This window comes from Dendrobates tinctorius, unplaced genomic scaffold (genome assembly GCF_039654945.1).
Source record: "Dendrobates tinctorius isolate UK_male_01 unplaced genomic scaffold, ASM3965494v1 ptg000083l, whole genome shotgun sequence".
Taxonomy (NCBI): Eukaryota; Metazoa; Chordata; class Amphibia; order Anura; family Dendrobatidae; genus Dendrobates; species Dendrobates tinctorius.
Window position 1 is genome coordinate 28,907,812 of NW_027361751.1, and position 25,839 is coordinate 28,933,650.

Consider the following 25,839-nt stretch of genomic DNA (forward strand, 5'->3'; position numbering starts at 1 on the left):
AGCGGGGCCTTCCATTTAGCAGCGAGGCTAATCCTAGCAGCCATCAATATATTTGAGACCAAGGGTACGAATTCTAGGGGAAGTGTTTCGATCCCAATGTTTAGAACTGCCAGTTGAGGAGATAGAGGGAAATCAATACCCGTCACAGATTTAAGTAAGTTTGAGACACCTAACCAAAAGGAGGTCAAACTAGGACATTTCCACCACATGTGAGCCAAAGTACCTCTTCCTCCACACTGTCTCCAGCACAAAGGGGAGAAATTCTTTCCAAATTTAGATAAAGTAATCGGGGGATAGTACCATCTAAGATGAATCTTTTTTAGTGTCTCAAGGTGGTTGATACATTTAGATGCCCGCTGTATTGCTTTTATTCCCGCTCTCCACTCTTCATCCGAGGCGGTGTATTGATGATAATAAATGTTTCACTTGGAAGTGTTGGAAACCCGTTTTCTCTATACCAGAGAAGTTCGAGCATAATTTGGAAAAGGACGAGAAGGTACCCTCCTACAACATATCTCCCAGTGAGTGGATACCAGCCTTCATCCAGGGAAGGAGATCAATATAGGGTATGTGAAAGGACAGGGCCTTGATATTTATCAGGCTCGGCGGCAGTGAGATCCAATCCCCCACCACTCGCCTCCAACCTACAAGGGTGGCCTGCATTGTAATTAGTGGAGGGGAATAAGGCGTCGGCCGGAGCGATTCTGCCTCTAGTAGGCACCGTAATGAGGACCCTTCGACAAAGCTCGATTCTATCTGTATCCAGCCCAAATTCTCAAGCGGGGTTGACCACCACTTTTTCACCGCTTCTAAAATAGCAGCCTTATAATACCCGGCTATGTAGGGAACTCCCATGCCACCTTCCGTATATGGAAGATACATAATTTTACCCGCTACTCTAGGTTTTTTATTAGCCCAGATATATCGGTTAGTAATATTTTGGAGTTTAGTGAGGAATTTGGAAGGAATTACAATAGGGAGGGAACTAAAATAATAAAGAATTTTAGGGAGAAGAAACATTTTAAAGGCTTGGACTCGGGCTATCCACGAAAAACCATGTAAAGGGTGTCTAGAGATTTCGGAATTTAGAGCTGAGACCAAGTTTCCCATGTTAGTTGAGGCGATATATTTTGAGCGGGTAAGGGTTATACCTAAGTATGGAATTCCGTCATCCCGCCATGTAAAGGGGAGTTCTGTTTTCAGTCTCTCTTGAAGCGGCGGAGGGACTGCTATGGGAAAAATAAGAGACTTAGTCGCATTAAGTTTATAAAAGGAAATTGCTGAGAATAAGGACAGAGAAGACATGACAGCCGGTAAAGATTTATGCAAGTTAGTACAAGTGATAATAATGTCATCTGCATATAAGCCAATCAAATGGTGGTGTGAACCTATATGATAACCTGAAATATTTTTGTTAGATCTTATGGACTCAGCCAGGGGTTCTATAGCCAAAGAAAATATAATCGGTGACAGGGGGCAACCCTGACGGGTTCTGTTAGTGATGTGGAAGGGGGAGGACAAAAAACCTGAAGATAGCACCCTAGCATTAGGGTTAGAGTATAACGACAGGATAGCCGATAATATTGGGCCATCAAAACCAAACTTTTTAAGGACAGAGCTAAGGTATCCCCAATGTACCCTGTCAAAAGCCTTCTCTGCGTCCAATGAGAGAAGCACACCGGGGACACCCATCTTTTCAGCCACATCAATAACGTCAATCATACGTCTAGTGCCATCTCCAACCCTCCTACCGGCCACAAAACCCACCTGGTCTGGATGAACCAGGGACGGGGTAATTACATTCAATCTAGATGCCAATAATTTAGAAAAAATTTTTACATCACAGTTCAGTAATGAGATGGGACGATAATTTCCCGGGTCCTCTGTAGATTTACCTGGCTTGGGTATAGTGACAATGGTAGCCTGAAGGGAGATAGCAGAGACCGACCCAGACCTTTGCCACGAGGAGAAAGTACGGAGGAGGTATGGGGCAAGAACAGAAGAAAAACGTCTATAATAATCGTTAGGAAGTCCATCTAGACCTGGGGCGGAATGAAGTTTAGTAGTTTTTATAACCTGCTTTATTTCAGATAAAGAGAAAGGAGAGTTAAGGGCCTCAAGTTGGGTCTGCGACAATTTTGGGAGAGAGATGGAATCTAGATAGGTTTGGATATCTGTCTGTGATGGAAGCGGGGTATTCACATCTCCCTCTAAGTTATATAATTTAGAATAAAATTGTGCAAATACCTCAGCTATAGCGATGGGGTTACGTATAAGGGTTCCGGAATGATCTCGCAAGGCCTCAATATGAGCTAACCTTTCCCTCTTTTTGATACGTTTAGCAAGTAATGAACCCGCTCTGTCCCCCATTGCATAAAAAGTTTTCATTTTCCTCAAATACTTCTCATGCTGATCTAATAGAAAGGACCTGAGTTGTGAACGGGTTAAGGCCAGTTGTTTAGAGACCAAAGGGGACGGGTTAAGCTTGTTAATGCGTTCCAGCCGTTGCAAATCAGCCACTAAGGTCGCTCTAGTGTGCTCGCGCTCTCTTTTAAGTCGGGATGCTCTTTGTATAAAAAGGCCTCTAACAAAAGCCTTGTGGGCTTCCCATATAGTTTCATCAGAAACTGACTGATTATCATTGATGGAGAAGTATTCCGCCAGCTGCGCCTCCACATCCGTCCCCACCTCCTGCCTAGTTAAAAGAGCAGGATTTAGTTTCCATTGCCAGGGAGTCCGTGGCCGAAACCCCACAGATATTTCCAAACTGACAGGAGCATGGTCTGACCAGGAGATTGTTCCCACCTCCGCCGAAACACATGCCGGGAGAGTTCCGCTGTCAACTAGGAAGTAGGCAATTCTGGAGTAAGAGCTGTGTCTATGGGAAAAGAAAGAAAAATCCCTCTCTGTAGCATGTAAGTATCTCCAGACATCATGTAAATGTTTTTCCAAACAGAGAGAGCTCAGTTCACCTCGACCCACTTTTGAGCGCGGTGAACAGTCTAAATCCCTTGAAGGGACAACATTAAAGTCACCACATATAATAACTCCGCCTCTAGCCTCCACAACTTTTAACAATTCTCTCATAAATTTCACAGGGGAGAGGTTAGGGGCATACACATTAACAATAGAATATGCTGAACCATCTATAACACAATTCAGAATAATAAATCTCCCTCCCGGGTCCGCAATCTCATTGAGGAGTTGAAAAGTAGTATCCTTTTTAACAAAGATACAGACACCAGCTTTTTTTGAAGTATTATTGGCAAAGAAGGCCGTGGGATACATGAGACTACGGACCCGGTGGTTGTCCCCTTCGAGCATATGGGACTCCTGTATACACAATACATCTGCTTTATTTCGGCGAGCCTCCTCCCACAACATAGAGCGTTTAAATGGCGAGTTAAGCCCCCTGACATTTAAAGAAACAAGTTTCACTGTCATGTGTAAAAAAGGTTTCGAAACTGTGGAGAACACGTCTCACCAGACACACCCAGGGACGACAAAAAGGGATACACATCAAAATGAGGGAAACAAGTAAACAGACAATAAAAAGAACATCTATGTAAACGTAACAGGCAGTATTAATACTGCAATGGGGCAGATAAACAGCATCAGGAGAGGGAAAAAAGGGAAAACCAGGTCCCTTTGAATACACCATTCTCCCACGCTGCATCAGGGAAAGAAAAGCCATCTGCAGACAGAGGCCACAAGAAGAATTTAAGGCTGTGTGCCACCTAGAGTAGTTTTAGGAAGGTCAACCTGCCGTCTCCCAGTCCGCTCTTACTCTTCTCAAAGGCTGTACTCGGCCAGGTTGTGGACTACCCCACTTTGGGGAGACCAGTAGGTTCCAATCACGAAGCGCTTGTTCCAGCTTTTTAGGTGAGTGAAAAACGTATCTTGTCTCCATATGCACAAATCGGATCTTCACCGGAAAACCCCAGTTATAAGGAATGCTATTTTCTCTTAACACCTTACACAGGGGTGCAAACTCTCTTCTTCTGGCTAAGGTCCCTGCCGAGAGATCCGGAAAAACAGCAATTTTTGAAAAGGGCTCCGGAAGGGTTCTCTGATCTCTCATTGCATGCATGAAATCTTCCTTTACCCTAAAAGAGTGGAGACAGGCAAGCACATCCCTGGGAAGAGATTGATTAATGTGAGAGGGTTTGGGCACCCGGTGAATCCTTTCTATTCCCAGGGGCCTGGATTGAGCATCAGGGAGAACCTCTTTGAGAAAGGCTGTAAAGTGATCAGACAGATCAGCCTCTTTAACAGTCTCAGGAATACCACGAAGTCTTATGTTACATCTGCGGGATCTGTCCTCCAAATCCCATAGTTTAAGTTGCTGGGTCGAAAAACGTTCCTCTAGGGCAGAGTAATCATCAGCCAGGACATTATGAGCAGTCGCATATTCCACCATTTTCTGCTCAATATGGTCTGTGCGGTCACCCAGGGAAACAATGTCTTGCCTAAGCTCCCCAATCATACCTTTCATATCGTCATGGAGAGCCTTCCTGAGGGAGGACAAGAGCCGCTGCATTGTGGCCTGGGTAAGAGGAATATCTTCTGTTTCCATCGCCACTGTCTCTCTGATGTCCCTAGAGGAGGGATGGGAGGATGCAGAGCCTGAGTGAGATGCCGGTGCCATCTTGGATTGCTGCAGCCCTTCCCTGCTGTAGAAATCTGTAAGCTTTGCCGGGTTACTGCGCAGTTTCGGGGGTCCTCGCGGCATGCTATGTGCTCCCTGGGTCCTCTAGTAGACAAAGGTGACAAAATCAGCCTGTTTGAGCCGCTTGAAGCCGAGTGGTAGCTCGTGTCTGCAGGAGCTCCCTGACTATGCAGCCTGCACCATGAGCTTCCAGGCCACGCCCCCAATTTTTTTTTTTTTTTAACGATGATGGGTATGAGCCCTTAATTTGTTGGTGGGATGAAACTGATTAAATAGTTTATGGAACATCTTTAACTTTTGCTCAGACTCTGTCCACATGATTAAAATATTATCAATGTAAGGATAATAAGCCAGAGGCCTCATGGGACAAGAGGATAAAAGTTGCTATATTGGCCATGAAAGTATTTGCATATTTTGGTGCCATTTTGCATCTCATTGCTGTACCAGTCTCCAGTAAATATAAAAACTTACCTTACCGAGGTCATGGCAGTTCAGCCTGGCAGAGAATGCAGCCTCAGTGACCAGAGGTATCCTCAATGATGTCACCACTGATCACTGAGGCTGCCCTCACAGCAGTTCATTCCCAGTGGTTCTCAGCCTGGACGGTCGCATCTTGGCACCGTCCAGGTTGAAAATTGTTTTTCCCCCAGACATGGATTACGGCATGAGACAGAACGACAGAGGTGAGGGATATTGTTTTTTTTTTATTTTTGGCTTATTACAGGAGAACAAGTGCTTTGGTGGTATTAGGTGAGTATAGCTGTTTATTTTTAAATAAAAAAGTAAATGTGTGTTTTGCTTTATTTCTAATAAAAGACTTTATTCTGGCTGTCTTTACCATACCACTATAGGATTAGTAATGGATAGGTGTCTTATAGACGCCTCTCCATTAATAATCCGTGGGCTTGATGTCACCTGACAATACATAGGTGACATCAACCCCACAAGTATTAACCCCACTTGCCACCGCTACAAAGCAAATGGGAAGAGCCGGGCAAAGCACCAGAATTGGAGCATCTAATTGATGGGCCTTTTCTGGACAGCTGCGGGCTGCTGTGGGGTCAATATCCATGGTCCCTTACCAGCCCCCAGCTGTCTGCTTTAGCAAGGCTGGTTATCAAAGATGGGGGGGACCCCACGCGATTTTTTTAAATTATTTAAATTTTAAAAAAAAAATAGCGTGGGGACCCCTCTATTCTTGGTAACCAGCCTTGTTGAAGCTGACAGCTGAGGGTTGCAGCCACCAGCTGAGTTTTGCCTGGCTGGTTATCAAAAATACAGGGGAACCATGCCGTTTTAAAAAAAAATATATTTATTTATAGCGCAGGAGCCGGCTAATACACCCATCAGCCACTCCTGCGTTCACTGTTATTAGTGGCAGCAGGTGTTGGATAATGTGAGTAGTCCTATCAGCTGACACTAGTGACCGGAGGTCAATTTTATACCTTTAATCACAGATGAGCGCTCACGCTATCTTTTGACAACATGGGAACCGCGGCTCTCTGACCGGTGGGGATGATTTCCCTGCCAATCAGAAGCGGTGTTAGCCGCGCTGTCATGCACATGACAGCGTTGCAAACACTGGATATTCCGGCCCCCTCTTTAAGTGAATGGTGTCTGAGTTCGGGTCTAGGTACTGTTCTGGTACCCGAACCCAAACTTTTTGTAACTGTTCGGCTGAATCCGAACATCCAGGTGTCTGCCCATCTCTAATCAAGACCATCAAGTCCAATGGAAGTTTGAAACACAGAGGAACATGCAGAAAGCACAGAACAAAAATTACAGTATTACAATTACAAACTACAGACCCTTCTATTCATAACAAGGAAAGAAAACAACATTGAATCTTGAATTGAGGTGCAAACAGTTACAAAACAAAGCCAAAACCTGACAATTATTACAACTATGGCACAACCACTGATACATAAACATCTGTGTCATCAATCTCCAATATTTTAAACCCAACAAAGCGGAACTTGATTTTCTTTTTAGAGGACTCTCATCTTGTCCTTTTAAAGCCTTGGATGAAAATTAACTCCGCAGTGATATGGAAAATTACTTTAGGAGGCTACGCCTGATGGAATATTTTCATTACACAGAGGAGTCAGAACAATTTTTTTTCCTGGTTTTCATTTTGGTGAAATTGTATTTTTTTTAAATTTAAGTACAATTCAATTCCACTCTAATATATTACCATTATTAAGGTTCTTAGCTGAAACATGTTGGTTGTTCATTCCAGGTTGTGGTGACCAGGATCCATGTCTTTTTTAATGTACTACTGTACCGAATAAAAGATTTTTCTTTTTTTTTTTTTTACAAAAAAAAGATAACTATCATTTTTTATTTCATCGCTGGAGGTTTCTTCCCCCACCTTTTTCTATTTCGTCGACGTTCAAGACTGAGATGGCTCCAGGCGATGTTACTTTATCCCGCAAGGTGCTGCAGCAGATGGTGAGCTGATGTTTTTTCCCTCTATTGTTTACTCTAATATATTCTCTCATCTCTTGTAGTTGCAAATTTAAAAATGTTACGTTCCTCTTTAAGATCTTCAAAACCAATTTTTATCTAAAACATTGCCATCTTTTTATATTTCTTGTACACTAAATGGGCAAAGTATTTGGACAACTACACATTACATCTACAGGAGCTTTTAAGACATCTCATTCTAGATCCCTACAGTTGTGTTAAAAAGTGTCTGCTCCATCCTCATCTCCTATTCTTTTGCATGTTTGTCACACTTAAATTTTTCAGATCATCAAACAAAGTGAAAGTATTTGCCCCCTTCCTAATTTCATATTCTTTTGCATGTTTGTCACGTATAAATGTTTCAGATCACTAAACAAATTTAAATATTAGACAAAGATAACACAAGTAAACACAAAATGCAATTTTTAAATAAAGGACTTAATTATTAAGGGAAAAAGAAAGCCAAACCTACAGGGCCCTGTGTGAAAAAAGTGATTGCCTCCTAAACCTAATAACTGGTTGAGCCACCCTTAGCAGCAACAACTGCAATCAAGGGTTTGTGATAACTGGCAATTAGTCTTTTACAACACTCTGGAGGAATTTTGGCCCACTCATCTTTGCAGAATTGTTATATTTCAGCCACACTGGAGGGTTTCTGAGCATGAACCGCCTTTTTAAGGTAATGCCACAGCATTTCAATCCGATTATGGTCAGGACTCTGACTAGGCCATTCTAAAGTTTTGAATTTTGTTTTTAGGAATAGGAAATCAGGAAGGGGGCAAACACTTTTTCACACAACTGTATTAATATAGAGATTGTGTCTGTGGGAATTTTTGCCCCTTCATCCAGCACTGCATTTGTGAGGCCAGACTGATGTTGGAGGAAGGGTCTGGCTCACTATCTCTATTTTAGTTCAACCCAAAGGTATGGGGCAGGGTTGAGGTAAAGGCATGTTCTTCAACCAAACTCTCTCAACCATGTCTTTATTGACCTTGTGCACTAGTCACAGTACTGGGGAACAGAAATGACCCTTCACCAAACTGTTCACACAAAGATGGAAGCTACAATTTTCTAAAAATGTCTTGTACTGAAATATTAAGAATTTCTTTTACTGGAACTAAGGGGCTGAAGATCACCTCTGAAAACAACTCCATAGCATTGTCACTTATACAACATATCTTACAGCTGGCACAATGCAGTCAGGCAGGTAATGTTCACCTGACATTCAACAAACCTAGACTCATCCATCAGATGTCAGATAATGTGATCCATCACTGCAAGTAATACGTTTCCTCCAGAGTCCAGCAGTTATGGCTTTTCACCACTCTGTTCATCACTCATGCATTGTGCTTGGTGATGTATGACTGTAGCTGCTCAGCCATGAAACACTTGGTGGGCATAGAGATTGTGCTAGTGTTAATACCAAAGGAGGTTTGGACTCTGCAGTTATGAAGTTGGCAGAGTGTTGGTGACTTTTATGCCCTCTGCTCATCAGCACTCTGTGACCCTGCTTTGACATGTTACATTTTTGTTTTTTTGTGGTTGAGTTGATGCAGTTCTTTCCACTTCTTAATATCACTCACAGGTATTGGACTATTTAGGGAAGAAATGTCATGAACTGACTTGTTCCACCCATGGCTCCTTTTTCAGGACTGTGCTTGTATCAGCGAACTCTTTAGAATGAGCCAGCCTACCATTGTAATACATCAAAAAACTGACCGTCACATCCAAACATAAATTAGGTCTGAACAGGTGCTTACCTAGAGTCACCAACTCTTATACAATCAAACAAAAAGCAGCACTCTGTTTTAGCGATATGGCATGCAAATATGAAATATGAAAATTGAATTGCTACACAAGAAATAGGAAAATTTGAGAATGCTTAGCGCATAAATTGGCCAATTCCTGTGTACCTGGCAGCCACGATAAGGCGATTCTCGTTGCCAGGACCTAATGCCTACGCTCTCTTAGACTGAAGTCTAAACCTCAGGCATTTTTAACTGCAGAAGGATCCCACCCCTCCAAAGAGATACAGACTTCAGTCTAAGAGAGGATTCATATTAGGTTCCTATGGAGGTTTAGACTTCAGTCTAAGAGAGGATAGGCATTAGGTCCTGGCAACAAGAATCACCTTATCATGGCTGCGAGGTACACATGAATTGGCCAATTTATGTGCTAAGCATTCTCAATTTTTCACATTTCTAGTGCAGTAATGCAATTCAATTTTCATATTTTGCATGCTATAGCGCTAAAACAGTGTGCTGTCTTTTGTTTGATAGCCTACCATTGTAATCCTGTTCTGATTTCTACTTTGTATCATTTTGCTAGTACAAAATGGTGGTGGAAATCCATTTCTTAATCTAATTCTTGATCTATGATTTCTACATAGATATAGATATAAAACATAACATTCTGTCCTCTTACTGCCACCACTAGAGGGAGCCTATAACATTTGTTCTTAATGAGTGTAATGCATACCAGTATGCAGTCAACTCCTAGGCTCCCTCTGGTGTTGGCCCCAGGTACCACAGGATTCTCAAGTTTTAATATTTGTCTACCTCTCGGCTAACATTGTATAAAGATATATTTTTCCTGTATTCTATAAAAAAAAAACTATTGGAAACTAACTTAAAAAAAGAAGTATATTCATTTCCATTCATACACAAAGTAATATAATGTCTGTTATCACAACGTTTATTTCTCCAGTTAATGAAACAAAAATAATTTTGCAAAATGTTGTCTTTATCAAAGAAATCCCTTGCATGATTTTGTAACAAATACTATTTGGAAATGTTCAGAATCCCTGTAAAAACTCCTGCAGCTGCTTCACTATTTCTGTATCCACCGTTTCCATCAGTGACCGGAATCCTTCATCTCCCAGTAATTGCTGCTGCGCCTTGAGTTTCTCATAGACAAACTGCTGGAGGGATACGGAATGGACAGGGTCTCTCAAAGCAATCTAGGAATACACAGAACAGAGAGAAATCTGCATTATTATACAGGGACAACAAACACTTAAACTCATCTCCTCGTCATCCATAAATGCTGTGTCACACTGCTGCCAAGAGCTATGAGTAAAAGCATAGCCGCCATTGCCGGTCTTGTGTGAGCCCACTGCCTCGGTAGTCTTTCCCTGCACACAACATCATGAAGCAGGGACTAAATTATAGCCAGAATGGGACTTCTACAGCCAGTGACTGACAAGATATGGCAATTCTGAGCTCAAATTGTTTAATCCCTGAAAAACCTATTCATTTTGACTACAATCCAATTGCCCACTTCAACTTTGTCACTAAAATAACACAGAGGGGACCATTTGGCCACTCTTGGCCCCCATGCTCTCTTTCTTACTGGCCTCCAGGGTCTATGCTTAAAGTTCTCGAATGAACAAACTATTTGTAAAAACAAGCAACTTTGCAATTTACTTCTTATTAAAAGTATCCCTCATTCTCAAGAACAGAGGGGTTTTAATTTTTTAGTTTACTGCTCCTTAGTGATTTTGGATCCTTTTAAACGGACTAATAAATTATCCTAATGAGCTCATTTTAACAATATAGAAAGAATATTGGTGCTTGATACACGTAACATAGATCAGGAGGGGGAACACTTGTGCGATAGTCTGATGCCCTTCATGTCTTACACAAAGGCCTTGACAAATAGCCAATGATAATTTTAATGCTGACACTAAAGAGGTGATCAGCGAGGGACAAGTGTTTCATCATTTGATTGGGAGCAGTTTACACTGGGCAAAGATGGTAAACTGATGCTCATTGAGGCAATCATCGTTTCGTGTTAAAGGCCCTTAGATTGCCATAACAGATACCTTTATTGATCAGTTCTGTCATACTATGTGTTACCATAGGTTGCAGTGTCTCCAGATTGTTTCCCATAGAACACAACAGGGATCTCATTGATTAGCAATTGCAAAAGGAGCTGACAGAAGTGGATCTTGATGACTTGTGCAATTTCACCCAGCGTAGCAGAACACACATATAAATACATGAACACACATAAATATATACCGTTTAATACCCACACAACTCAGAGATTTTGCCAACTCTGCTATGTATAAAACTTAATTTACAAACAAAGGTAAAGACTAGCATACTTTATATTTTTATTACAAGACTAATTACTGATTATTTTTAGGGTCTAAGAAGTAAGGTTTCTCCTTGCGGAGAGTGACATGCCAGCTGTGGAGACTTATTCGCCGTGCAATGCTCCTCTAGGAAAATAATATGCAAATTGCCTCTTCAGAAAGAAAGAGGACTTTTACTCTACAGCGCCACCTATTGGTAGTAGCGATCCTACAAGTCACAATCAACCCTTTAACGAGTCTTGTAGTATGACTTAGGATTCTGATTTGGCTTGTATCCTAAGTCATACTACAAGACTCGTTAAAGGGTTGATTGTGACTTGTAGGATCGCTACTACCAATAGGTGGCGCTGTAGAGTAAAAGTCCTCTTTCTTTCTGAAGAGGCAACATGATTATTTTTATTAATTTACTGACAGTAAAGTGAACCTGTCATGTAAAAATCAATATTAACCTACAGGTATGGGGTTAATCTGGAAGTTAATAAGAGTTCTGAAGCTGCCAGGTGCCTGCTCTTAGACTCCCACTGTTGGGAGGAAATTAACTTTATTCATCCTGGCAGCCCTGGGCTTTCAGTCATAGTGGTGCAGCCGGCTCCAGTCACTGCTCAGTGCATAGCGGGTGGCAGCTGTATGCACGTCTCCGGCATTGACTGACAGCCGGCTCTAATATATCTGTACATTATGTAAGAAAAAAGCTCTCCCAGCGAGAGAATGACAGCAGACAGAAAAAGCAAGTCCACTCCAACTTGCTTATTTCATGCTGTCTAACTAAGCAATTTAATGAGAGTGTCCCTTTAAGTGCAGGAAATAAAGGATTCTGAATTTCTATCCCTCACAACAGTACGCTATGGTGGGCTCTTCACTCTGCTACCTAATACAAAGAATAATTTGTACTACATACAAATCTGTTTCCTCCCCACTCGGCTTTTATCTGTCAGTGCAGAGAAAAAGATGAATAAAGGTCCTTGAAGAGCACTCGGATGTGACAATGGTGCCTTAGTGCTTTGAAGTCACACGGAGCAGTGCACAGAACCACATATATCTCACTTCATTGTCTGTAACATTCAAGAACACAGGATAAAAATAAGCTGAGAAGCAAAGTCACTCTGCCACTTGTAGCTGATATCTTCCAGTCATGCTGGGATATCAATGCTTATAAATCTTATCCAACATACTTCTGATCATTGAAAATGTTGGTCTGACTAAATCGTACCACTACCATCAAGTGAAGTACATAAGGCGGCTGTGACCGGTGCAGGCATGTTAGCATTTTCGCCAGAGATGCAACTATTAGAAAGTCTTTTTGTGGATCTGTGTGTCAGTTATGGTTCATCACGTAAATGGCTCCATAGTAGCGCGTGTGCTAATCGATTCGCGTGGCTTGGTCCATGGGCCACTCTCTAACGGAGAAGAGTCATGAGAACTGCCTTTTACCTGGTAGTAACCGTGGATCTTTTTTTTTATTAGCCGGCCAGGTGATACATCACATGTGCATAACATTTTTTTTTTCTGCCGATGGAGCTGTGTGATAACTTATTTTTTTGCGGGGCAAGACTATGTTTTTATTAGGACCATTTTGGGATAGATGTGACTTTTAATCATTTGCTACATTTTTTGAAGAATGGCGGCAGCAAAAAAAAACTTTTTTTACCGAATGGCGTAATTGTTTTTATATTTTGATAGATTGGACATTTCTGTATGCGGCGATACCACATGCTTATTTTTATATTTTTATCTTTATTTTTTCCATATTTTTTAAAACATTTTTTTCTACTTTTTACTGCTTTTGTTAGCCCCCTTAGGGGACTTGAAGATACGATTGTCTGATTACTTGTGCTATATGCAGTGATACCACAGCATCACTGAATATAGCAGAAATCACAGTCTCCTTTGAACCCTGGTCACAGGCAGGATTTGAAAGGAGCTCCATAATGACAAGCACAGGGGTCATCAGCAGACACCCGACTGTCATAACTACCCATCGGCGACCCGCGATCACGTCACGTATGCGCTGATGAGCGGAGATAATGACGTGGGTGCACTAACGCGTGTTAAATGCCACTGTTAGAGACTGACATCAGCATTTAACAAGTTAACAATTACGAGTGGAGCACTGCTCCATCCGTGATTGTTAGGGAAGGTCCTGGCTATCATACATGGCCATCACCTGCCAGGTATGGGGTGGGCCCGCTGCGGAAGCCCGCTTCATACTCCTGCTTCCAACATGCGCCTTACATATACGGTTGATGTCGTGAAGGGGTTAATTATATTCCTATAATTGGATAATAGATAAGTATCTTTTTTCTTTTAAACTATAAATGACTTTATAATCTGATAAACGTTTCCCAAAGGAAATAACAAAATATTCTATATTATAGTAAATGTCAAACAAAGAAAATACAAAATTTAAGCTAGTTCTAAAAATTAAAAAAAAAAATCAGGAAAGTAAATAATGCAGGAAAGAGGCAGCGATATATTATGTGTGTACAGCATGAATAACAATCATGAAATTTGTATTTGAGCCTGGGAATGTGCTTTATGACCCATATTTTACTTTTTAATTGTTAATGCTTTTTAATGACTGCAGTATTGCCTACCAGATAGGTGTTTACAATGTTATTAGAATGCTGTATAATTTCCCATTAGACACAGAATCGAGAAAACACAAAGTATGTGCTCAGTTATGCACAAAATGTTAGGTAACATATGGCAATAAATGGGATCAAAGTATGGAGAAATCCAAAAGGTAAAGGGGCAAATTTATGAATATGAAGATGCTAGGAGAAAACTGGCCTTTAATTCTGGTGAACAAGGAATGAGGCTAGTTTAAATCAAACATTCCTGGTTGTTCCTTACCTCTACATCTGCCGCTGCCGAGACTTGGGATGCCCCATACACGCAAGATGGTTGGCCAATTCTGTTGACTGGTTTGGTAAACGTTTAATTGATGTGCATGACCACTTTAAGTGATTATTTCATGGCAATTCGCACAATCGAACATATTGATCACTAGTAGTCGGGGCTTCGGTGTACACGACAGATCAATACTTCTGCTTACTACCTATTGCAGGGTCATGACAAACAGCTTTATTAGGCAGAACATACAGTGGGGAAAAAAGTATTTAGCCAGCCACCAATTGTGCAAGTTTTTCCACTTAAAAAGATGAGAGAGGCCTGTAATTGACATCATAGGTAGACCACAACTGTGAGAGTCAAAATGAGAAAACAAATCCAGAAAATCACCTTGTCTGATTTGGCAAGATTTATTTTGCAAATTATGGTGGAAAATAAGTATTTGGTCATTAACAAAAGTTCATCTCAATGTTTTGTTATATATCCTTTGTTGCCAGTGACAGAGGTCAAACGTTTTCTGTAAGTCTTCACAAAGTTGGCATGCACAGTTGGTGGTATGTTGGCCCATTCCTCTATGCAGATCTCCTCTAGAGCAGTGATGTTTTGGGCCTGTCGCTGGGCAACACGGATTTTCAAATCCCTCCAAAGGTTTCTATAGGGTTGAGATCTGGAGACTGGCTAGGCCACTCCAGGACCTTCATATGCTTCATGCTTCCTACGAAGCCACTCCTTCGTTGCCCATCCACGTTTCATTTTCAATGCCCTTGCTGATGGAAGGAGGTTTGCACTCAAAATCTCACAATACATGGCCCCTTCATTCTTTCATGTACACAGATCAGTCGTTCTGGTCCCTTTGCAGAGAAACAGCTCCAAAGCGTGATGCTGCCACCCCCATGCTTCAGAGTAGGTATGGTGTTCTTTAGATGCAACTCAGCATTGTGTCTACTCCAAACACGACGAGCTTTGTTTCTATCAAACATTTCTACTTTGGTTTCATCAGACCATATGACATTCTCCCAATACTCTTCTGGATAATCCAAATGCTCTCTAGCAAAGTTCAGACAGGCCCGGACATGTACTGGCTTAAGCAGAGGGACATGTCTGGCACTGCAGGATCTGAGTCCCTGGCGATGTAGTGTGTTACTGATGGTAGCCTTTGTTATGGTGGTCTGACCTCTAGGCAGGTCATTCACTAGGTCCCCTGTGTGGTTCTGAGATTTTTTCTCACCGTTCTTGTGATCATTTTGACCCCACGCGGCGAGATCTTGCGTGGAGCCCCAGATCGAGGGAGATTATCAGTGGTCTTGTAAGTCTTACATATTCTTATTATTGCTCCCACAATTGATTTAATCACACCAAGCTGCTTGCCTATTGCAGATTCAGTCTTCTCAGCCTGGTGCAGGGCTACAATTTTGCTTCTGGTGTACTTTGACAGCTCTTTGGTCTTCACCATAGTGGAGTTTGGAGTGTGACTGTTTGAGGTTGTGGACAGGTGTCTTTTATACTGATAACAAGTTCAAACAGGTGCCATTACTACAGGTAATGAATGGAGGACAGAGGAGCCTCTTAAAGAAGAAGTTACAGGTCTGTGAGAGCCAGAAATCTTGCATGTTTTTAGGTGACCAAATACTTATTTTCCACCATAATTTGAAAAATAAATCTTGCTAAATCAGACAAGGTGATTTTCTGGATTTGTTTTCTCATTTTGACTCTCACAGTTGCTGCTTCAGGAGGCCGTCGGTGGCAGGAGTAGGGCGATGCTGTGGTGTCTGGGCTCTCAGAAGATGTTGGCGCCGGGTAAGCAAGTTTAAAATGCAAGATTATCATGAAAAGAGGGTTTTTAAGAACTCTCATTCATGATTATCTTTCAATGTAAATGCAACTTTGGAAGGCGAAAGGCCTCACTAAAGGGCATGTCACACTAAGAGATATCACTAGCAATATCGCTATAACTTGTGACGTTATAGCGATATTGCTAGCGATATCGCTGTGTCTGATACTCACCTACGACCCGCTCCCCCGTAGGTTATCGCTGATCGCGCAAGAACAGGCTGGACTGTTTCTCGTCGTCAGCTTCCTGCGGCGCTTCCTGCTGTGACGACGAGCGACAAGTGGAGCCGGGCGGGAGGACGCAGGATCGCCTGGTGTGACAGGTAAGTAGCGACCCCCGTCCCCAGCGATGTCGCTGGTGAGATCTGCCTGTGTGGCAGCTCACTAGCGACCACTTAGCGATGCACCAGTGATCCTGACCGCGTCATATCGCTGGTCGGGATCGCTGGTGCATCGCTAAGTGTGACAGTACCTTTACACATCAGACACCAGGGGGTTCAATTACAAAATTTATATTGAACCCTTCTGGCAGTAGCTCAAATTAGATCAGGTAAAACGACTTGCAAGGCAAATGTCTGCTAACATAAAGCATAAACATGAAAACCCAGGTCAGAAAATGTGTAATGAACTATACACAAATTCAGAGAAAAGTACTAAATTTCTGCGATTCTGGTAATGAGAATTGATTTTTCACCCCATCTCTCCCTTTGTGAAAATATACATATACTCAAAAAATCTGCAATACCTAAAGTATATTGCTCCCATTCACAAACAGTGGTAGAAAAAATGTGCACAATGCTCTATTCTGCTAATAGTTGATCCGGATTTGATGCAAAATCAATATATTGCAAAAAGTGAAATCTTTTTAGGACTGAAAATATCTGCCTGAAGGTAAAGTCTTCACAAAAAGGGGATGATTAACTATTAATCTCCATTCTTTGGTTGGATACAATTGCCTATAATACAGGCAGCTAGGGAAGGGAGAACAATTGCCTGATGATTTGGAACGAAAGAATAGAAAAATTATCCAAATCATATGAGTGAAATCAGCATCACAGGCATTCTGATCAAAGGTGACATTCAATCTCAGTCACTAATAATTATTATTGAAAGGTATTGAAAGGTAACTTTACATCTCAGAGAAAGAAGAGTCTGTGAGTATAAATTTATGACGACCTTTGACAGTCTCAATGCTGGAATGAATGTGTCGCATGGATTTATGTCTTTACATCAATTAAGGAATTTGCTCCTAAGACCTTGTGGGGGCATCACAACACATTAGGAGACCCCAATCAGAGGACAGCAAAACATCCGGACTCCTTATCTATGAACTTATCCAATAGTTATGTTTCTCCCTCTCCCATAATCATAATTCTGCTTCACGTCACTTGTCTCATCTATTGCATTTTTTCTGTGCTGTATTGTGTATAAATATGTGACTCTTCAGATTTTGTATTAGTTTAGCCTGATGAAGAGACCTGAGTAGTCTCGAAAGCTTGCAATGTGTTACCATCTTTTCAGTTAGCCATTAAAAGGTATCAACCACTAAGGACTCTCAATTCTGAATATTTTTCAGTCACTAATAAGTGAGCCGTATACAGATTTAGCAAAGGAAAACTTGACTCCGATAACAGAACTGGGGTCTCATTGCACAGAAAAAATGTGTAATCCAACATCTAACGTGACATCAGTCAAAGGCTTTTGCACTGTTATCTTGATCCTCTTAAATGACATGATACTCTGGGACAAGTTATCAATATGGTGAATTCTGGGTCACAATAATCTTTGCTTCATCTGTTTATCTGGGAAGAATACTAAAGCAAAAAGTAAAAGGCATAATAATGGTGTAATGTACTAAACTACAAGTGCGCATGGTCTATGAATCACAATAAGTGAAAACTTGGCATTATGAGGAGTAATGTAGGTGGGCATGTGCACCAAGGAAGAAGCCCATGGGTACCCATTCATCAAAAGTGATTACTAGAGATTAGCGGATCGTTGGTTCAGCATGCAGGTCACTGGTACCTGGCCCATGAATCTCTTACCTTCTGATGTCGCATTTGATTTTTCAAAGCTGGCATGATATCATCTGTGTGACGTGACGTACAGATGGTGTTGCGCCAGCCATGTCTATTGAAAAGCTAAGAGGTAAGAAATTCATGGGTCTCCTACCTAGCTGACAGGTACCACTGACCTGGACCAAAGTCCCACAAATCAATCCACTCATCCCTAATGATTGTGTTATGGTGTTTATTGCTTTAAAAAGTTGCAAAAATTTTGCCCAACAGAGTTGTGAAAAAATGTGGCGGGATGTTGCAGGACTGGGGGTGTAGCGCCACAGTTCGTCTACATCATGACAAGCCGTGGTGTGCCTAACGCCACAAAACTCCCTGATTAGAGAAGGATATGTGGCAAAGAACAAGGAGGCACACAGTAATGTTCAGACGCACTCGATTCATTAAGAGACGCACATCTCCTAATGAATCAGAAGCGTCTGACTCCAGCGCTCTTCTCATCAATACCGGTGTGAACAATGCCGGTCCTGATGAATTGGGGCCCATATGTCTAATATAGGGTCTATCGAGAAAAGGGACACCTCCTTAGTCATGGACACTTGTTTCAAACCCCCGCGCTAGGTCATCTCTTTGAACAATGAAAACGTTTGCAGACAAGAAAAGTTGAACAGTTGGGTATTAATTTCTCTTATTTTTGGTGGTAGGGCAGGGTAAGATATAGAACTAGAGGGTAGAAAGAGGAAATTTCCTGAACATCAGATGCTGATATCCAGCACAGACAGCGATACACAATTCGCATTAACAACCGTTAAATAGATAGTAAAAATACATTAATGATAAAAAATGTTCTCTCACTCTAATTTATATGGATCATTTCCTTCCCTCATTTTGCACAACGAAAGCCATTTATAAGCCTCCGTAATTGGAATTAATAAAACACTCCACTCACATTATCATGAGAGGATTGAATTTAATTAAAATAATTAGGCATTGTTTAATCAATTGTTTTTCACCAACTTAATAATTCCTCAAAAGAATGTCAGGAGCGGGACGAAATCGCATGTGACACGCGGATTATCCCCTGGAGAGTGCGGAGAGGCATCTGTATTCGGTGCACACCAAATATACGCACATTGGCCTCGCTCATCAGATACATTATCCTCAGGCCAGGAATGACCTTCAGTTACTTCATCGGAATGAAATTTAATACATTTCATGCAGGTTTTGACTAATACACTACTTTATTTACTTGTGTTACTGGCTATTGATATAGGAGAAGCTCCAGTAAGAAGGTAAGACCTCCAACCAAAGCTCGGGAGATCCACAGGTCCCTGACTTGTTCTATTAAGCCTGTTTGTAAAAGTTACTAGAAGTCTAGATACCTTCTACTATGAATTAATCATGTTATTCTCAAAACAAACCACAGATAGACGTCAATGTATAGTATGAATCATAAAACGCTCATTTTTTTCCACCATCTCCTCTATGCTTATACTTTGAATATAAAAAATCTCCACGTTTAATTGTATGACAGTTATTCTCTGGTGAGCCATTCTCTCTGCTGCACCTGGTTTTTCCAATAAAAACTACGGCCTCCACCTTTAAGTCTCCAATTCCCTCTCTATAGCCCCCAAATTCCCTTCTATAATCCCCTAATACAACGTGGTCTGGTCCGATGGGCGTCACTGGTCTTGCTTTGATGTCTCCTATCTCCTCACAATCGCCATCCTCATTCATGGGTTCATGTGGTTGACCCATCCTACATCATCCACACATGTCCCCAATTGCACTCCTGCGCAGGCGCACTTCAAGATGACTAGTCCTAAATAACCCAACACAAGCTCGTGCGCAGGCGCAAAACTCTATACTCTGCTGAGGTCAGAACAAAGAACTGTAATGTGCATTCACCGGGAGTGGCCAAAGAGCGCCAATAACCCCGAAGTAAAGCCGGCACATGCGCATTACAGTACTGTGCTCTGTCCTCAGCAGGGTAGAGTGCTGTACACTGTGTGGATGGTGTAGGATGGGTCATCCACATGAAGGAAGCAGGAGGATGACGATTACAGGGATAGAGGAGGCGCTGGAGCAAGACCAGCGATGTCCACTGTGCCGGGCAGGCCTTATGAGGGGATTATAAAAGGAGTATTTTAGGCTATACAGAGGGGGTTTGGTACTTATACACAGCTTGCTAGAATACTGTAAAAGAGGAATTAAAGGTGCTGGCCGTAGGTTATATTGGGAAAACCTTGTGACAGGTTCTCTTTAATATTCTTTTAAGAGAGAAAAGTAAAGGATAAAATATCTGTTTTACTTCCCCAAACATGAAAAAAAAAAAAAACAGACGAATTTTCCATCTGCTCTGGTTGACTCCATGATATGATTACTCAGCTTAGAAGATTCTCGGTGAAGCTCAGAAGTGGCCAAAACATAATGGACATTACATTCGGAGTCTTCTTTTGTTTTCCTGTATGGCATAAAATAACATTCGTCCTGGACACTTGTACTACTGCTGACAATAGTTAATATTTCTGCTTTGCTCTAAGGGAAGCCGCAAAGCAAGATATGATCCATACAATGTTATCAATTATTGTAGTTTTTATACTCTATGCTCAGAAATTTAATAAAATAGTATTTCCCTACATTAGGCTCTCTTCTGTATGAGAATGTAAGGTCCTGCACTGGTGGTCACGGCTCATCCATACATTACAAGAACAGCCATTTATTTAAATGGCAACATGTAATACATTTTTTCTGCAAAGGTTGATAAAGAAGAAAAGCAAGACTATGATGATCCTTTGGGATTTATAGAATCTGTCACTAGTGATCAGGTGGCTGGAAAAGTAATTGTCTAAGGTTAGAAAAAAGGGTCTTCTTTACCCCCACCCCCCAAAGAAAGTTACTTTTGTCCATAGGTTGTATTAGGTAATATAGTTCATCCCCATTCAATTTAATGCACAAGAGAAGTCTCACTTCCTAATTCTGGACAACCCCTTTAATAAGACAGGTAATCAGTTGCTTCATTATTTAAAGGGTTATTCCCAACAATGCAAGTTATCACCTAACCACAGGAATCATTGCCACTGTCATGCAGCGTATGTTTGACACTGCACCATTCATTCTCTATGTGATTGCCAAAAAAGTCAAGGGCTCTGCTTGGCAATCTTTACCAGTCCCATACAGAATGAATGGATTGTGGAGCATATGTGATTTTCAGCATTAAAAATTATCAGCTTTCCACAGAAAATGCCCCTGTCGTAATTGAGTTCATGCATGCCAAAGCATCATCCATTCTTTATAGAGATGTCAGACAGAGCCAAGCGCCCTGCCCAGCTGTCTCAGGCAGTCCCATACAGAATGAGTTGACAGGTGGACTGCATGCGTTGCCATTACTCCATTCCTATGGGGGAAATTTCAGAGCATTACCCTTATTAGGATGGTAGTTTTACATAATTAGCATAGCATGAAAAATTTATTTTTTTTAATGGACACATTTAAAAAAATTATCATTTTTGTCCAATTTCACTGCAAACTAGAAATTCACTTTTGCCAACTATATCTAGTGAACTGAGGTGTTTAGCACCCTACATTGGTTGAATAGAAATGATGATAGACGCTCAATGATTGACTACCTTAGTTTTAGGCCGCATTCACACATCCATGTGTGACGGTCCAAATATTGACCCAAGAACTGGAAGTGGATCGCCTGATGTGAACTTGACATTCTCATGAGTACAGTTCAGGTCTGGTGACCCATGGCCGTTCCGTGAATCATAGGATGTGCTCAGACCGTGACACACAGATGTGTGAATGTGGCCTTAGCCCATGGAAAGTATGTCTAGTCACAGATAACAGATTTCTGTTGGCAATCTCAAGTTTATGTTGAGTGCTAAAACTGGTAGAACACTTCGAGGGTAACATAGTCAAGTTGCATTTCATCCAGTCCAGTTGAGGGTAACATAGTCAAGTTGCATTTCATCCAGTCCAGTCCTTAATGTTGAGTGGTAGAGCTGGTAGAACACTTCAAGGGTAACATAGTCAAGTTGCATTTCATCCAGTCCTATTGTTACCCTTAATATAAGTGGAGCCAGGTAGACAGCCATAAAAAGAACATGGCTATTTCTGCGGCCTGAACAGGAAAGCTTATGTTAGACTCATAGATGGTGACGAACCCATCATTCAGCAGGCATTTCTCTCCTGTCCATGGTTAGCTTAACACTCTGAAATATAAAGTCATCAGTAAAGACTATAAGAGATAATATTCACAATTCACGTTTTATGAGCCTACTAGACATTAAAGCACCACGACGCATTCTTCCATTAATTAAATCATTTCATAAGTAGACAATGGTTTGAGCTTCTTGGGAGCTTTTAGGTTCGGTTGTGTAATTAATGTAAAAATGTCATGTAACAGCAGAGCAAAAAGAAATGAAGTAATTAGAATGAGTACAATGTGAAAATTGGATTACAGAGATATGGTAGGATGGAGCTATAAAGTATTAATATGGGATGGAAGGAAGGGAAAAAAAACTGAGAATTAGGAGACCAGAGGTTAAGGAAGAAGACATGGAACAAAGTTATAGTGACTGTCAGCTACTAAAAAGAAAAGGGAAAGACAAAAAACAGACAAGTCCAGCAAGAGACAGGAGGTGATAATTGAAGTTTTCAAGAAAACAAAAGCTATAAAGTGAAGTGTTACCATGAAGCTTGTGATACCAGGTAGCGAATGACAGAATGGAAAAATATCAAACCGGTCTGTCTAAGTTTGAGTTTAAATAAAGTAAGGTATAACCATCATTTTACGTTTTATTCCATAAATCTAATAGTACACCTGAAAATAAACTTTGCAATAAATCCTAAGAGAGAATTGTGCTTCTTTCTCCTTCTGGATTGATCTTACACGCTCAATTTATGGGTAAAATCTGTGTTCACATTTTGTGCTCTCCATAGAACTTTATGAGCACAAACTCATCTACCTCAGTAATGCGGAAAACTGTATGCACGGATTACAGATTTTACCTATGGATTTAGAATTTTTGAGGATGAAAGATCAGTTTTGGGAGAGATAGTAGGGAAGGTTTCTAGAAGATTACTTTGAAAGTTGTTTATTTTTATGTGACCTATTGAGTTATGAAAAATAATAAAATGGCGGCCACTCTATAGGCCTCCTTCACACGTCAGTGTCTCTGGTACAAGTGGTGCCCCTTTTCACATGTACTGGAGACATCTACACATGCGTACCCATTATAATCTAAGGGGCTGTGCACATGTCCGTGGACCACGTGCCCCACACGTAACCATGTCCTCACTTTACAGCAGCACGGATGTTAATATTTCTCACAAACAGATGAAAAAGCGTGACATCTGTGTGAGACATACCGGAATACAATGCAGAATAGAAACAACAGATGTTTAGGTGTTAAAGATGTGCAAAGATAGAGATAGATATGAGTAGAGGTACAGATATCCCTGAGATATATAATTAGTGTTTTGTGTGTGTAGTGTACTGTAGGTGTATTAAACAAATAAAGGAAAAAAATATGTGGGGATCCACACAATTTTTGATAACCAGCAAAGGTAAAGCAGCTGCAGGCTGGCTCATGCTGCGCTCAGCGAGACCCGGCGACTTTGATGAACAGTGACATCAGTTCTTGGCGACTTTGAATAGCAGTAACTTTAATGCTATCCACAGTCACCAGAGCTGGTTTCAGGGAACACTGGACTATGTTGGACCTGTGTGGGAACATTTTTTCAAATAAATTGGTGAATTATGGTTTTTATGTCTCTCTTTTTATGTTTTTCAGGTATCGACTTCTGGACTACTGACATATCTAATGTGATGCACCACTTCTGGAGTGGCTGAGAGCTGGTATTTTTAGGCTGGGAAGAGACCAACAACATAGACCTTCCCAGCCTGATAGCATAAGCCCACAGCTGTCTGCTTTACTTTTGCTGGTTCTCAAAAATAGGGGTATCCCCTGTGATGCAGTGACCCCTGTGACAGCTAGGGGGTGCTGTATGGGCTTCCCAGGACATGCATAGAGGCATTTCCATTATTGTGATGGGGAAATGATGAGCGGCAGGTTTGTAAATGACCGATATGTATCACAGGGTGGGTGGACCTGTGATGGAAGCTGGAACGTGTATTGATCAGCAGAGGTACTGCTGATGGTTTCTGTTTACAATAGGGAAGCTTCCAGGTGACTTGGTGAGATGGGTGGGACCAGTCACCTACAAACCCACCCAGGAGCATGTGTGTGTGGCTGTGTGGATTAGGACCTTTAGTGAGGTCATGACCATGTGATCCATACCTCACCTGTGGGTGTGGTTATGGACCATATAATGTGACCAGGGTGGGTCACATGCAGAGAGTGTGTGTACATCAATGGTGCAGACTGCAAGGTCCTCTAAGGTCTGTGCTGGGGGATCCTGGAAGGAGGATCGGATCCCTGGAGCATGTGGCGAGACTTTGGACCCGGTGAGGCCTGTGTGTGTTGGATGGTTCCCAGGAGAGGACGGATGTCCTGAATAAGGAGCAACTAAGAGGTAACCCCGGACAGGGGGAAATAACTGTGTTTAGGCTATAGAGCCTGCGTGCTGGACATTACACAGCCTTTGTGACCACAGGACTAAGAGAGCGGAGCTCTATTATGAACATTCATCTGTCTGATATAAGACTTTTACTTTTCTTCCTGCTTCCATGGTTTATGCTGTATAAAAATAAACCGTATGGACTATTTATGTGAAAAACCCGTGCAGGACCCTGTTAATCTGCTGCCAAGTGAGTATCCCCAACACGAATAATAAGCGCTACCTTACACCCCACATTGTTTTTTTTTTTCACTTATTTATTAGCTTAATACAAGTACAGAACACACACAACACAAATTATATATCTCACAGATATCTATCTAGCTATCTATCTACCCCATATTGATCTATCTATCCGATAGTTATCTCTATCTTTGTCCATCTTTAACACCTAAATATCTGTCATTTCTATTACTCATTTTAATCCAGTATATGTCACACTTACAGTTCCAAATATGGCCACTGAATCAATTAGGAAAGAAAAAACAACCCTATGCCAGGAACCTGCCTTAAAAATGAAGTTAGAAATAAAGGATCTAAAAGCAGCTTCTGGTTTCCATGGTAGATTTTTTTCTGACAGAAAAATACTCATCAACAACTCAATGCGTACCTGTTCTTACAGCAGGTCAGAAAACAGGAAAAAAAGATATTATCCATTTGTAGTCGATTTATTCCAAGGTCACTTCAAAATAACATCACTGTTGAGGCCAGTTATCTTCTACTGTAAAATGTTTATTGGACTGCAATCATATCCATCTGATTCTTGTTGTATGATCATGTGACCGCTGCAGCCAGTGACTGGCTGCAGCGGTAATGCATTGTTAACTGATGTAGCCAGTGATTGGTGCAGCCGTCACATGATGTCCCCACTGATAAAGAATGTTCAGTCTCTGTCTACTGGACCCGGGGAACAATCTGGAGGGGGACGGGAAAGGATCCTTTTGGTGATGAATGGCATTCGTCAAAGGATCAGACACAGCCCTCCAGCAAAAGGTTTACTCATCTTCCTCTTAATGACAGAGTCAATTTTAGTCTTGATTACTTAGCTCCATATTTCAAATCTGGCATGTATCACTTTTGCTGGAAAAAATGCTTCAACATTTCTAGAAGCCGCTGTCGGAATGTAAAGCGTTAAATGGCAACAATTGGCAGTATCGCCAATAATGGCCAATGCAGCATGGTGTCAGGCAGGACGGTGGCTCAGTGGTTAGCAGCACTGTTGCTTTGCAAAGCTGGGGACCTTAATTTTAATCCCACCACATCAACACCTGCAAGGAGTTTGTATGTTCTCCCCGTGTTTGCGTGGGTTTCCTCCGGGTTCT

The 25,839-nt window shown here is 41.5% G+C and overlaps 1 protein-coding gene across 5 annotated transcripts in view; it reads right to left on the reverse strand.

Annotated features, from left to right (window-relative positions):
- Positions 1-9,808: 9,808 nt before the first annotated feature.
- Positions 9,809-25,839, reverse strand: part of IPO11 (importin 11) — a 555,951-nt gene continuing 539,920 nt past the window's right edge. For all 5 annotated transcript variants that reach the window (XM_073584259.1, XM_073584261.1, XM_073584258.1 and 2 more), the window contains one exon: positions 9,809-10,094. In XM_073584259.1, coding sequence (XP_073440360.1) covers positions 9,930-10,094 — 165 coding nt within the window. In that variant the 3' untranslated portion in view covers positions 9,809-9,929. The remainder of the gene's footprint in view (positions 10,095-25,839) is intronic.